This window comes from Harpegnathos saltator, unplaced genomic scaffold (genome assembly GCF_003227715.2).
Source record: "Harpegnathos saltator strain DR-91 unplaced genomic scaffold, Hsal_v8.6 scaffold312, whole genome shotgun sequence".
NCBI lineage: Eukaryota > Metazoa > Arthropoda > Insecta > Hymenoptera > Formicidae > Harpegnathos > Harpegnathos saltator.
Window position 1 is genome coordinate 222,501 of NW_020230109.1, and position 16,380 is coordinate 238,880.

General features: G+C 31.4%; 1 protein-coding gene across 2 annotated transcripts in view; it reads left to right on the top strand.

Moving 5' to 3' along the window:
• Nucleotides 1–16,380, top strand: part of LOC105192126 (putative mediator of RNA polymerase II transcription subunit 12) — a 29,553-nt gene that overhangs the window by 1,385 nt on the left and 11,788 nt on the right. Inside the window, exons 1-2 of one of the 2 annotated variants that reach the window (XM_025299994.1) lie at nt 1–217; nt 599–1,393. The exon at nt 1–217 is cut by the window's left edge and continues 1,385 nt beyond it. In XM_025299994.1, the coding sequence (XP_025155779.1) occupies nt 1,228–1,393 (166 nt within the window). In that variant the 5' untranslated portion in view covers nt 1–217; nt 599–1,227. Of the gene's footprint in view, nt 1,394–16,380 lie in introns of both variants that reach the window. The other variant, XM_025299995.1, reaches the window with a different exon arrangement.

Below are 16,380 nucleotides of genomic sequence, written 5' to 3' on the forward strand. Positions count from 1 at the left end.
GAAGGAAGTGAGAGGAGGAAGAAAATACGTAGACAAGCCGAATGGCTGATCATAATGTAATAAACACACATAGACGTGTGTGTGCGTGTGTGTGTGTATGTTTTTGCGAGAAATGAAAACTTGCACTCACTGAACATGAGCGTGAGAGCGGTAGAGTCGGAGGTCATGTAAATCTTCTTCCACCCGTGAATACAACGAAAGCAATACTACAAACAAGGTAATCAAAGAACAAAGCAAAGGGGCAAATCGCGTGTATATACTTACACATACAAATTCATGTGTGCGCACGCACATATACCCATATGTATACTCATACACAGTCTTTCCGTCAATCCTAAATTTCGTATCTGTATAATCACCTTGTTTGTACTTACGAAAATTCTCCGCGGAGCCTGTCGTCCATTATTCGAACTTGATACGTTATCGACCGGTGTGATCATTCACTTCATCCTGAGAAATATTTTAATACGAATGTATACGTGCACACCTATTACATAACTGCAGTCCCTGCACTGGCTCACTATACATACACACACACATATACATACATATATAATTATAAAAAATATATTTAACATTTATGCGAATCCCTTTCAAGCAACGACATCTAGAGTTAAATAGTGATATCGCCGGAGTATAAAATCGAATCGAGCGTTTTATCCTATCTCGAGGAGAGTTGTCTTTTGCTCCCACTCGCCGTAGAGAAGAATTTTGAATGAAAAGGATCCTGACCACAGCGATTAGAGTTAGAGAATAGACCGACACGTGACGAGGATGTTGCTTCTCAGGCTTTTGCCGAGGTAAAAGTTGCGTGAGCGGCACGAACAATTGGCGTTTCGATTAAGCGACCGGTCGACATCGTATTCCTGGTGACTTCCACAGAAACATCAAGAGGATAAACTCATCATTTCGAGAAACATTAGCATCAACGGCCGTGTGCATAATTTGCCAATTCGTATGATTTTCCGTCATGAAAGAAGACGCTCATATCTACGCGATATAGGTCGACATTTCTTGCCACGGGAACGCACTCGCGATCGAGTGCGTTGTGCCGAACTTCCAAATTGGCCTCGAGAAAAGCTGATACTCAAGACCCAAGATACTTCGCCAGGCCTCCATTGATCGTCGCTGGCTAAATTTGTTCACTCGATCAGCAGTCGTCGAGCAATCCCCGCCAATACCTCGATATTATTAATCCCGGTGGGAAGATAGTAACCAGCAGCCAAGATGCCGCGGTGCTACATGGTAAAGAAGGCCTTGTGCAACAAGTACATAACCAGCGTTGCCAGAGGATTCGAGGGCTGGGGTCGTGGAAGGAGCACGCCATCACCAACCACCATACAGCTGCCCTTCTCGCCCATAGAGGGGTGTGCCGCACCCTCTGTTGCACAAGGTACGCTGTATTCCGCGTATTTAGTCCAAAATTTATGATCTTTCGCCACTCGTCGCAAAGACGCAATAGTCATACTTTTTTTAGTTATAAGTTGCCGCACAGTCCATTTGTGTCACCTGGCATCGGGACGATTGTTTCGACACTGAACCGGTAACTAAAATGATGAACTCGAAATTACACTACAATATGATAACAATGAGTGATAGCTTATCCTGAGAAATATAATAAATAAGAAGAATATATTTGAAGTTGACAAATGCAATAATGTGTTTGAATATATAAACAAATATAGTACATTATATAGTGCCGAAACAATCAAAAAGGAGCAAAAAGATGTGGTTTATTTATTTTCATTCTTACATACATATATTAGAGGTAGTACTAATTTATATATTCTAAGCTTCGGTATACATACATACACACATACGCTGAAAGAAAAAAATTTTCAAATGAAAAAACATATTTTCTTAAAATCGTAGTTTTTTATGCAAATATTTTTGTTATTATATTTAATTTATAAAAAAAGTATTTGGCTTTTTTAATAAATATATATATTATACAATGTATATTTTTTGTATTTTTCATTTTTACGTTCAAATAATAATTTCATGAATTACGTAATATAATATTGAGTTAATATTAAAATGAAGTAAATTGGTTTTTTTTTAAATAAGTAATTTAATCTTCTTGGATATAAAAATTATGTAACAATAAATATTTTAATTAAATAAATAAAGACTCTAAGATTATAAATCTAATTGCACATAAATATAAGAACAATAAGAGTTAAATTGCAGTTATTAGTTGCTTATTAAAATATTTTAATAACTTGTTTAGAATTATAAAGTTATAAAAGAACGCTTCTATTATAAGTATGTAGTCAACTTCAGTAGCGGTTATACATACTATATTACAATATAGAACTAGACATTGATCGATCAGTTTGTGGAATTTAAAAATAATATTATTCAAACAATAAAAAATAAATAAATAAATAATGGTAATTACAAATCTGTTATTCACGAGAGAAATCCTAGACGAGTTAATAGATCAGATCCAAGATACTCAATATCTACCGAAACATCTTCATTATATAACTATGACAGAAGTTTACATAATATTGTTAAATAAAGAATAACTGAATATACAATCACAACTGGTTATACTTATCAAAAATACAATACGCTTATAACATTATAGACACACGAATAATTAGCAGTCAATAGGAAAATAAAGACAATATGTTTAAATTTAGCAGTCGATAAAAAAAACTCGAATGTGTGTTTAAAAAGCAATTTGGCATATTTTAATCGTAAGTGCTTAAATATATAATTATTAAGAATTATAAGGAAAATAAATATAATCGAAATGAAGCAACGAGAGGTCTATCGATAATATAGCTATATTATTTTAGAAATTTCGTTTACATTCTATTTTACAGTTTAAAAAAAGAAAGTACACATAATGTAATAGTCCGTTTTCTTATTGTAAATTTATACTGTTATTTTGACTTTTTATGTAAATGATCTCTGAAATTAAATATTTGTGATAATTTTATTCGTTATTAAAGATTTTAATGTCGAAGACATTTATTTATTATACAGAAAATATAAAATCAATAGGATAATTATTAGTCATGTTAAATTAATAGAGTAATGTTAGTCAATATTTCAATAAACAATTCAAGATTCTTGTCATGAAACATTGAATGTAAACGTTTTATGGTTTTGTCTAATGAAAAAATAAGTTTAGAAACATAGGCACTTAATCGAGAATTGAATTTATTCCTCTCTATTACATTATACTTACATATGCTTATAGCAATATATACTTATAACAATTCCTAAAAATTCTATGCAATTTGTTCGAAAAATTTGAAACCTACCATCCAAGACTACATCGTAGGCTTATGACACTAATCGTATATAATATGATTGTTAATTGGATTAAATATTATATCTAAGAAATTTATGGAATTATTAAATTAGTAGCAGAAGGAAAACCATATGCAAATGTAAAAAAAAAAAAAAAAAAAAAAAAAAAATATATAAAGATAATTATAAGGAATCATAAATCTGTAATTATAGAAAAATATAAGTAATATAAAATAAAAAAAAAAAAAAAAAAAACAAATTTTAAATCTTTATAACAAAATCTGTAATTCGAAAAATAATAGTGAATCCATAAGAGTACCAAAAGATTGCTTATGGCATATTTCTTCAAATAGAAACTAAGTGGAGTCTGACACAAAATGAATAATTCTTAGAAATTTATCACAGTGTCGTTGCCAATTTTTTCATATTATTCTATATTTTCTTCAGACCATCTAACCAAGTCTAATGATACATTAATAACATGTAAATCGAGAAATAACATGTAAGAAAACCAAGATAAAAGTGCTATCAAGTTTAAACTTGTTCAACTTACAGTAAAGTGAGAAACTATTCTACACACATGGTTACTAGACTCCATATGGCTACTCGCTGAAGACTAGAATGAGAATGGCTACATACTTATGGTTAAAACATTATTTTAACTTTACTATGCAATTATAGGCACACTATTAATAAGTAAGTAACAAATACAATTTTCCTTCTTATTGTCTTTATATATTTATGTAATTAGAATAAATATTTTATAGAATGAAAAGAAAAAGAAATATTTGATTAAAAATTGTATATCCTCTGCTGTATAGAAGATGTCCCGCTCATAAAAAAAAGTCGCATATTCTAAACCAAACATAGTTAAAAAGTCTTGTAGAGTTTTTGAATATTTTTAATATTATCCGAGATGTTGCAAGTTGAAATTTAAATAATTTCTCCAATCAAACGCTATAATCTACGCGCCGTTTGCTCAAAAGTGGGACCGCAGATTCTTTTTCTTGCCCCATGCCTATTTACTTAGAATTTACATCAATAAGCAAAATAATATAAATTTGACAAATATTTTGTATAATAAATAAATATACACATAAGGAGATGTATACACATAAGGATAAAAAGTTTTTAATCAGTACAAATATTTTTGTATTGAAAAACATATCTATAATATCTATTACATAATAAAATATATAATTCTGTATAGATTTAAAATATACCAAAATTAAAAATATACCAATTCGATTAAACAACGATTTAAAATATACTAATTCATTTTAACATGATACATACTTAAAATAAATAATATATTATTAATCGAATAAAATAGAAATTAAAAAATATTTGTTTAAACTAACAAATAAATAGTAAAAATATAAAATTTTCATTCAACTTTAGAAAGCGGCAGTCTCCAAACTTGACATACTTTTTCATCATCAAATTTTTGACGTAGTAGCATATAAATGTGCAAGTATAACAGTTCGACATCTAATGTCCGTTTCTATTTTTGTTTCTATATTCTATATTCGTTTCTATATTCGTTTCTATATTCGTTTTAATCAAATCTTAACTTACTTCTTCTCCTTTAATATGGCCCAGAATTTTTAATTCCATAAGCTACAAATCTTAAATTAATTAACTTAAATTGAACTCAATTGTCTATTTAGACATAGGCTTAAACTTAATCATCTTGGTCAAAATAAAATTTAAACTTGGTTTAAGATACAATAAATTAAGTATCAATTGTCAAGGTACAATCGTCGTTAATAGAAACGTACAATATACATTGAATCATTATACAGGGTAATTGAATTAGACGTGCAGGATTTGTTTTGTGAATGAAACAACGAATTACCTGTAAACTATTATTTTTATTATACCAATGTGTTCATTAGAGATGGGAATTACGTATGAAAAACAACACCATGTAAATGACCACCCCTAGTTTTTTCACAAATTACTACTCGTTTAGTAGTTTTCAATAATTTTTTGCAATATAAAAGGTTGAATTTCTTCAATTTCTCATCAAATATTTTCCTTTAAACGCTCCGTAGTTTAGTAACAGGATTTGTCGATGTAAATCGGTCTCGCTTCTTCAAATAATCTCAAAGAGAATAGTCCAGAGGCATCAAGTCGCAAGATCTTGGGGGCCAGTTAATGTCACCGTTCCGCGAGATAACGCGATCAGAAAATTTCTCATACAATAACTATATGGTTTCACGAGCTGTACGACATGTCACGCTATCCTGTTGAAATCACATTTCACGTCAATGTCATCCACTTTTGGCCATAAAAAGTTGGAAATCATATCGCGATATTGTTCAGCACTGACAATGACTATTTTTCCAGCCTCATTTTCGAAGTAATATGGCCCAATAATACTTTTACCCATTACTGCGTCGTACAAGCACAGGTTTATTACAAACTAAACTCTCGTTTTCAAATTTTTTAATTAACTTACGAATTGTATTGACAGATGGGAAATGTTTTCTTTCAAAACAATTGCGAAGTTTACATTTTGTTTGCGTTATCGAACACTGATTTTCATAAAAACACTACGATATGCACACGTTGCTATACTGTATAATGCTCCATTTCAATATTCCTTAACATCTAGAACACAATAGACGAAGAATCGCAGCGCTGCAGTGCACATAACGAAAACGGTATCAAATTTAAATCTTGCATCTCTCGTTGAATCATCTTATACTTGCTCACTTATGTATAGCCGTGTCAAAAATTTAACGATAAGCATATCAAGTCACTGCTATCTGGCGATTGCCGCTCCCTAAGGTTGAATAAAACTTTTATTTTTACTATTTTACTGAAATTTACTATTTCTCTTTAATTTAAAGAAATATATTTAAAGTTTCTATTTTATTCAATAATTATATGATTATATTATATATTTCAAGTCTAAATTATATTGAAATTAAAGTATTTTTAAACTTTATTCGGATAGAGAATGTAATTAAAATTAAATGTTAATTAATAGTAATAGAAACAACAATAAATATACATTACTGGAAACAACTATTGGGTTGGCAAATAAGTTTATTCGGTTTTTGTTTCAGTGTAAGTTTCATGCGGATTCGCTTTTCTTTTCTTTAGCATTATCGTGCAAATCGAATACACATTTGAAAGGTTATGTTTCACTGTTTATGTTGTGCTGTGTTTGGTTTGACTAACATCAGTATTGTGTGTGCTGCGTAGCTGTGAACATGGAAATAAATAACGTGCATTATCGTCATATTTTACTCTATTATTTTAAAAAAGGCAAACGGCTTTTTATGAGCTGCGGATGCTCATAAAAAGATATGCCGTGTGTATGGAGATGATGCCTTAACAGAACGCGTATGCCAAAAGTGGTATGCCAATTTCTGTTCTGGAGATTTCGACGTCAATAATGCGCCCCGCTCCAATCGCCCGACCGAGATTAATTCAAGTGACATTAAGGCTACAATCGAAGTAAATTCATCCCAATCGATACGAGAGATTGCTACGACATAGAATATATCCCACACAAGCGTAGAAAAGCATTTGCGCCTGCTGGGATACGTTTCTTGGCTTAATGTTTGGGTGCCACATCAATTAACCGAGGCTAACTTGACAACACGCATATCCATCTGCAATTCACTACGGAAACTCCAAGAAAACGACCCATTTTCGAAACGAATGGTGACGGGTGACGAAAAATGGGTTGTCTACGATAATGTAATGTGTAAAAGATCATGGGGGCACAGCAGCGAGCCACCGCAAACAACCTCGAAGGCGGGATTGCATCCGAAGAAAATAATGCTCTCCGTATGGTGAGATTTTAAGGATATCATCTATTACGAATTGTTACCATCAGGCAAAACGATTGATTCAACTGTATACTGTTCGCAATTGACGAAATTGAACCAAGCAATCCGCACAAAATGTCCAGAATTGGCAAATCGCAAGAGTGTCGTCTTCCACCACGACAACACCAGACCTCATATGTCATTGACCATTCTGAATAAATTGCTCCAGCTTGGTTGAGATGCTTTGCCTCATTCTCCGTATTCACCGGATCTTGCCCCTTCCGATTATCATTTATTCCGGTCGCTGCAGAACTTTATGAACGGGTAAATCTTCAAGGATGAAGAGGCCGTTAAAAACCACCTGGATTGGTTTTTCGCCGATAAGCCTCAGACGTTTTACGAACGCATAACGAAGTTGGTGGAAAGATGGCCAATATACGTATATAATTGATTAAAATTAATCTTGTGTATAAAAAAATTGTGTTTTATTCTACTCTAAAAGACCGAACGAACTTATTTGCCAACCCAATATAAATCCACATCTGCAAAAGACCCCGCATATTTTATAAGAAAAAAAGTGACCTCGATCAAATTGGTTGAGATTATGAAAATATTATAGTTTGGTGATACTGATTAAAAGTTTCCCTTGGCAAAAATCTCTAAAATCAAAATTATAAAAGATACGATGGCTAAAAATGAGTGCTATTGGAGCTTAAAAATGCCTGTTTTTGAATACACATATTAAGTTAATATATAAATGTTTGAAAAAACATATTTTATGTGTGCGTGCGTGCGTGCGTGCGCGCGTGCGTGCGGGCGTGTGTACGTGTGTGCGTGCGTGTGTGTGTGTGCGCGCGCGCGCGCGTGTGTATGTGTGTGTAGCTTGATTTGCATGCGCACACACATACACACGACAGAAAGGGTTTGGAGTCATTAAATACTGTGGAAGTGACGAACCATGGGGTCTTGATCTCTGCGTGTCTGACATACACACACACACGCGCGCGCGTGCGCACACACATACACACGCAGAGAGGATTTGGAGTTATTAAATACTGTGGAAGTGACGAACCACAGGTTCCTGATCTCTGCGTGACACACACACACACACACACACATGCACGCACGCATGCACACACACATAAAATATATATTTTTTCAAACATTTATACAGAATGGCCCACATAACTTTTAACAGCTGAATATTTCGGAAACTATTTGTCAAATAAAAAAATTGTTCATAAGAAAGTTTTATGTATTCGAGGGGCTTTTCTAACTACATAAATATTAAGTTACTCCCTGCCCCCCTTAAAGGGGGCAGGGGGTAACTTCGCAATTTCAAACGGGACCCCCTATAAAATGTTAGATAGTTGGATTCTGCGGTAAAATACAATTAAACATTTTGTTCAAAATGTTTTTTTCAGATGTTTCTGTGAAAAGATATGATGGTGTAAAGTTTCGAAGCTATACGAAATCAAAATCACAACACACTGTTTGTTTATTTATTCAATTTATTAAATGTTCAAAATATCCGCCATGGACTTGTAAACGTGTATTTATTCGAAGCAACAAATTACTCCTAACATTTTTTAACATTTCGGAAGTCACTGAAGCGCAAGCGTCGCGTATCCTTTGCTTCATATTCTCTTTCGTCGTTGGCGGTTCAAACATAACTTTCTCCTTCACATATCCCTACAAAAAAAAGTCTAATGATCGAGGAGGCCATTGAACAGGTCCACCACGACCTACCCACTTGTCTCCAAATTTTTCGTATAACAACTGTTTGGTGATGTTTGCAAAATGTGGCGGAGCGCCGTCTTGCTGAAACCACATTTCCTTTCTGACATGTAGTGGCACATTTTCCAACAGCACAGGTAAATGGTTTTGTAATAAGTTACAATAAATTTTACTCGTTACAGTTTCTTAAAAAAAATAGGGTCCAATCACAAGGTCTCCTATTATTCCGCATTAAACAGTTAAAGACCACCGATGTTGGAATGAAATTGATCGCATCCAATGAGGATTTTCAACGGCCCAATAATGCATATTATATCTATCCACATGCCCTGAATTCATAAAAGCAGCCTCGTCGGAAAAAAGTATTTTGTACAGAAAGTCATTATTTTCCATAGCATCATGTATCCATTTACAAAATGTTATGCGGCGTTCATAGTCTGTCACCAAAAGTTCTTGTGATTGAATTAAGTGATATGGATGATATCTATTCTCTTTCAAAATTCGTTGAATTGAAGAACGACTGAACCCGATGATCTGGCAAGTTCACGTTGACTAACGTGAGGATTTAATGTAATTGCACCAAGAACATCAGCACTGTTTCTCTCATTAATAATATATTTACATTTATTGTGAGTTGATGTACGTAATTTATCATGTTCACGAAGCCGCTTTTCTTCATTAAAAAATGACACGTGCGATTTTTTAATCCCATAACGTTCAGAAAACATTACTGCTGCACACCGATAATTCTTTTGGCATTCACCTAATACTAATAACATATTCACTTCTGTATCAAACATAGTGATAGCTATGATTTTCACGGTGCTAATTTTTTGAATAGTAACATACAACTGACAAGATTTTCATGAATAGTTAAATTGACCTTAATGAATGTATGAATGTTTGTTTACGTTTGAATCACTGACGAAAGACAAAGATACGCGACGCTTTTACGTTTCCTGTAGCTTCGAAATTTTACACCGTCATATTTTTTAACAGAAACATCTGACAAAAAAATGTTTTGAACAAAATTTACTTGTTTTTTACCGCAGAACCCAACCATCTAACATTTTATAGGGAATCCCGTTTGAAATTGCGAAGTTACCCCCTTAAAGGGGGGCAGGGAGTAACTTAATATTTATGCAGTTAGAAAGGCCCCTCGAATATATAAAACTTTCCCATGAACAACTTTTTGATTTGACAAATAGTTTCCGAAATATTCAGCTGTTAAGAGTTATATGGGTCACCCTGTATATTAACTTAATATGTATATTCAAAAACAGGCATTCTTAAGCACTCACTTTTAGCCATCGTATCTTTTATAATTTTGATTTTAGAGTTTTGCCAAAGGAAACTTTTAATCAGCATCACCTAAACTACAATATTTTCATAATCTCAGCCAATTTGACCGAGGCCACTATTTCCTATAAAATGTGCGAGGCCCTTTTTTCAACTTACAGTTTTTTACGTGGTCATTAATACAGTAACATTAACATTTAGTAATAATATCTTGTATAATATTTTATATAAATTATTTGTTATATAAATTATATTCTATTAAATCCTACAAAAATATACTCATAATATGTATACAGAGTATTTGTGTAATTCTAGCCAATGTAACTATAGCCAATAAAGAGGTGTAGAATTGATTAAAATATAAAAATCCCATTCTATTTTGCGATATTCGCAATAATTATCGAGTTATTAATTATAAAAATCTGACGAGTGAGCACGCGCCGAGATGAATGATTGGAGAAGCATTATAATCACTTGGGTTACAGCACGGCCCAGTTGATCCAGTAACTGTTACCGATACATGGAAAGACATAAGAATGGTGAAATAAGACCAGCGTATAACCGAATAACGACGCATTGACCTTCCCCTCGCCGCGCGCCGGCAGTAGTTGCTAAATCGACTGGGCAGCGCTCTTAGCCGAGTAGTTGCAATATTTCTCCAATCATCCATCTCGTAGCGCGCTCACTCATCAGATTTCTATAATTAATAATTCTCGAATTATTGCGAATATCGCAAAAAAGTATGGGACTTTTATATTTGTTTCAATCCATTCTATGCCTCTCCATTAGCTATGACTACATGAGTTACGAAACATCCTGTATATTTAAAAAATATATTCAAAAATAAAATGAAATTTTTCTAAAGAAATACTTATTATAAATATGAAAATCATTACATGAATGAAACTAATATTTTATTGATGGGAATAAATATATCCTTTTAAAAATGTATTGTTCCCCTTTTTGTACTAATATATTCCCAATCTTTATATTTTTAACTTAATATGAAATTTTTACTAATATTAAAAAGACTACTTCTATTGAAAACAAAAATATTATTGCATTAAGATAATTATTTTTCTCCAAAATAAGTATTTTGAGAGAAGAATTTAATAAACACATTAATAAATATCTTTTTTATTTCTTATTCGCCCTCTTCTTTTATTACGAAATAATTAGTTGAAATTCTATTTCCAATATGAAGAGTATATTTCTTTTATTACAATCTAAATAAATATTTCATGAAATATAAGTAAGTATATTTCTTTTATAAAAATATAAATATATTTTATAACAGATTAAATTTTTCTTTAATTTTTAATATTATTTCAATCTAAAAAACTTGTAAATGGAAATAGAAATAAATAAGCGGTCACCTACCTAATAAATAATTCTTTTGAGTTAAATAAAACTTTTTCCTATCAAAATATTTTTTTAATGCACAATTCAACATTTAAAATTGAAGTTTGAAGCTTAGAATAATTAATTTAATTTCAAGTTTAAAGCTTTGAAGCTTTAAACTTTATTCGAAGATTCCAAATATCGAAGCTTTTAATGAAATTAATTTTATATTTCTTTAATTATATATATTTTCGAATCTTCGAAGTTTTGATTTTGTTTGAATAATTACACTTCAAAATTGCATTATTTTAGTATAAGTGCCTCAAAACTTTAGGAATTTGCAGCTTCGAAGAACCGACGTTTCAAATAAAATTTATATAGTTCTAGTGCTCATTTTCTTTTAATGGCGTATTTATTCTAGCGCTTTAATAAAATCTTATAAAAATCATTCGAACGTCGGCCCAATAATTCGTCTCAAATATCCAAATATTCCAATAATACTGGCATGCACCGTTAGATACCACATAATTTCCAGCAATGTTTCCAATCTGGTCGCAACAAAATCTAACTTTAATTGTCAGAATTCTCCGTGGCATTACTATTTGCATGAAGAATACGTTCCTCGCGCAAACGAAAATGGCATATTAAACTTACTAAGATGATAAACTCTTGACCCGTTCGCGGTAAAAATTTACTTTACCCATGAAACACGTCAAGAAACGATGACATACAGAAATATTAAAACGATTCGGCCTGTTGGTGTATGTAAGAAAGTCGAACACTTTTAAAACAAAACGTGCACTTTCATAACTGAGTTATCGTGAAATTTTATATCCGCTTATTCCTAGAGACCTTCTTGGTTCTCCCCTTTCATCTCCTTTGACCTCGTTTCTAACATATTTGCCATCTTAATCCCTCTATCCCTATTTCTGCGCCTTCTGCGATCCATGCTGTGCAAGCTATCTTCTGCATCTTATATCGTTGCACTTCTTCCTGCCACAGGGTTCGACACTCTTTGCCAGCACGCCGGTAACAAGAATCGGATACTCTCCTTTGGTATTCCATTTAAAAGCTCATGGCATCGTTAAGTCACGATTAAAAAGTCAAATAAAAAAAAAGAAACGAGGTTACACGCCTCTCTCGCGATATTCTGTCATTAAAGATGTTTCATAATATAGCAAATGTTTTGAATGTATAGAGTGTTTCATAACTAATGTTGCAGAGCTCGTGCAGACATAGAGTAGGTTAAGACAAACATGAAAGTCCCATATCGATTTATGAGATTCGCAATAATTATCGAATTATTAATGACACAAGTCTGATGAATGAACGCGTACTAAGACGATATGGGGAGAATATCACGCTGCTCGGGCTAGGGCGGGCTAAAGTCGACCAAAGAAGTGCTGCCGGCACCTCTGTGAAGTTAGCCCCACCTTTTCAAAATTTGAAAAAAATGAGCAGGGTTCTGATTGCTCCCCAAAGAGTTCTACAGTTCTCAATCAATAAAAAAAAAAGTTCCGTTGATTAAAGTGGTCAAAACACGAAATAAAGTTATGAGGGGGTCAACTTCACGATTGCGTAAATTTAAAAAACCATAACTTTTTTACCTTAAACTTTAGCGCTTTGATGCTTAAGAAAAATCGATAGAACTCTTTGGGGGGCTACTAGAACTCTAAAGAAATTGACCGATTTTTAAAAAAAAAATATTTTCTCTTGTACTTAGAAAATTCGGCATGTGCGATACTTTGATGAGCTAGAACTCTTTCATTTCTGCTCGAATCGATTCAAGTCATAAGGAAAACCGATAGAATTCTTCGGGGAGCTACCAAAGCTCTAAAGAAATTGACTGGTTCTCGAAAAAAAATTTTCTCTTAATTAGACTTACAAGGGAAATGTCACAACTATCCGGAACCGATTTGATTCTCCTTCAAATATGTTGTTAAATACACAAATCTAAAAGACACGTATTTTTTTATATGTGTGAATATTAAGTTTTAAAGGGTGAAACACCCCTTTAAAGAAAAACGGTATTTTTCTTTAGAATCGAATATCTGCTAACCTATAAGCGATAGAAAAAAAACATGTAATGAAAATTTAATCGCTTGAAGAATACTTTAAAGTTATATGAACAAAAATTTTTTATTTTTATTTTTTTTAAGAACCCCCACCACTTAATCTTTTTGCAAAACAAAAAAAATTTTTTTACCTAATTTAAAGCTTATTTTTTTCCAAATTCAACCATATATGATAAAGTTATGTTACGAGATATCATTCTCGAAAATTAATTATAAACTCTTCCATATATACGCTTATCCGTACTATGTGTGTAAGTCATTATCGCCGAAACAATAAGATATATGAAAAATGTTTATGTAAAATTTTTATCTATGTTTTCTACATATTTATAACTGCATATTGTGTATATTTAGATTTGTAAAAAAATTTTTTAATAATTTTAAAAAATTTAAATTAATAAGATCTTTTTAAATATATCCCCAGCTCTCTTATTATTTCTTTAACATTTAATTTCTTCTATAAAAATTAAAATCAATTTTATGCTAACATTACCTACTTATAATAAAATTATTTTACAATTGAATCTTGAAAATATACATGTCGCAATAGTTGGCATAAACAACTTATATCTTACGTTAAAAAATTAAGATAAAATTATGTGTACGTGTTCCAGATATGTTAATAGTATAAATTTGTTCATGTAGCAATCTAATACTCACAGTCAGCACACACTGTCTTTTCGTTATGTAATCAAATCTGTTATTCATCTTTACACATTATATTTTTGAATAACGTTTTATAATTTTTTCTCTTACAATTATTTTTGTTCTTACATCTTACATTTTGTTTATTTGTTATTTACACAATGAATTTATTTACATTTTATATTATTTACTCATTATACACATTACAATAATGATATTCGACAAAAAAATGTTTTAAGCATAATGATTTCTTGCACCAAAAACATCTTACTACAGCTATATTATTGCAACCTTCAATATCACATTTTGCTGATGTTTCGTCAAAACTAAATTTTACTGAATTTTCAAATTCTTCTGGTCTTTCGTTCGTATAACCACTTTTAAACCACGAATATTTAAATAAGTTTTGGTATCGTGGGGATGGTAATTGATTATGTATCAAAGATTGCAATTTTATTATATTATTTATTATATTATATCATGTAAATTTATATTACTTTCCAACAATAAAACCGTATCTGAAAACCTTTTAGCAAAATTTTTCCAAATTCTGAATCCATAAACATCTAATAGTTGTATTTTCCCTGTAGTTCCTTTCGGTATTATCATAATAGTAATATGTGTTGCTGGGGGGGTTAAATCCGAAATAGTATTGGGGCAATGTCCAGTCCATGAATCGATAAGAAGAACGCTATTAGGACCAATGTTTGCAAAATAAGCTTCTTCTAACCACATTTTAAAATGAACTGTAAAAAATATAAATGATATAATAGTTTTTATAACTCTTATTAAATTATAATAATTATTATAAAATGTTATTAATTATTATAAAATGAAATAAGTTTGTTAAAGAAAATAGTTATAAAAGAAAATACCTGATGTCATTTTACCAGATTTCGATGCTTTTACAATGACATTTTCTGGTTTAAATAAATTTTCTTCTACTCTTGATCCAAATTTACCACTAGCTTCTTTTAATATAATAAATAAAGGTGACAACAAATTGCCATTACAGGATATTATTGGTTGTATCGTATATGAATGGATTGTTGATGATATAGATTGCACGACACGTTCTACTTTCTTTTTTCCCTGGTTAGACAATGATCTTTCAGAATGAATTTCCAATTGGAAACCACTTTGATCTGAATTGTAAATATTTTCAGATCCAAATTGTTCAATAAGAGGTTTTACTGTTTCTAGAAAATCATCAGCTGATTTTTGCAAATCAACAGAATCTTCTAATGTTCTTCTAGTGATAAACTTCGTAACTTTTCTTGAAACAATTCGGTGAGACTTCTTGAATCTTGCTATCAACTGTGAGATGCTTTAAATATAGGATTTAAATTTCCTATTTCTTCTTGAGCTTGTAAAGCCCATCTTTTTAGATCAATATCATGAACCATGAATCCTGATTCAACAGCTACAGTAAATTTATCGTGTGTAAATATGGAGATGTAAGATAATTTTTCTATACGACTTCCACCTGAATTTATTTGTTCTTCCCATCGCCTTAACTGACGTTCAGATGAAACTCTTCTAAATTTACTTTGCACTACTTTGAAAGGACGATTCTTTTTTTTGTCATTACTGTTTTTATCAATATCTCGATGTCGCCAAAACTCAACAGCTCGTCTTTTATAAAAACTGTCAAAATTTGTATCATCATTTGAACAATGAGGATGAGAATTTAAATTATCTTCATTCCATGCTTCTTCGTCATCTTCAATTATTTCAGAACTATATAATTTATAAGGTTCTTCATAATCGAAATATATTTCTTCCGTTACTTCCAACCCATTATAATGAAAAACACCATCCAACAATAATTTTTATATGTTTTCCTTTAATTCCTTTTCTGCTTCAGTTACTGGCGTTTCTGTTAGATATATTGAATTTATTGACATCAATAAAAGTCTAACAACGTTAAGCGAATTGATAATCATTTCCAAAGATGCTAAATTTTGCTTTCTATTGCAATATAAAAACAGTTTACACAGATATGATTACAATGAGAAGACTACACTGACTGTGAGAATTATGCTGCCACATGAAACAATATATATTATCAACTTGTCTAGAACACATACACATAATCTTATCTTTTAAAGTAAGATATAAATTGTTTACGCCAAATATTGCGATATATATTTTTTCGCAAAGATTTAATTGTAAAATAATTTAATTAGAACTTATCTGGAACACGTACACATAATCTTATCTTAATT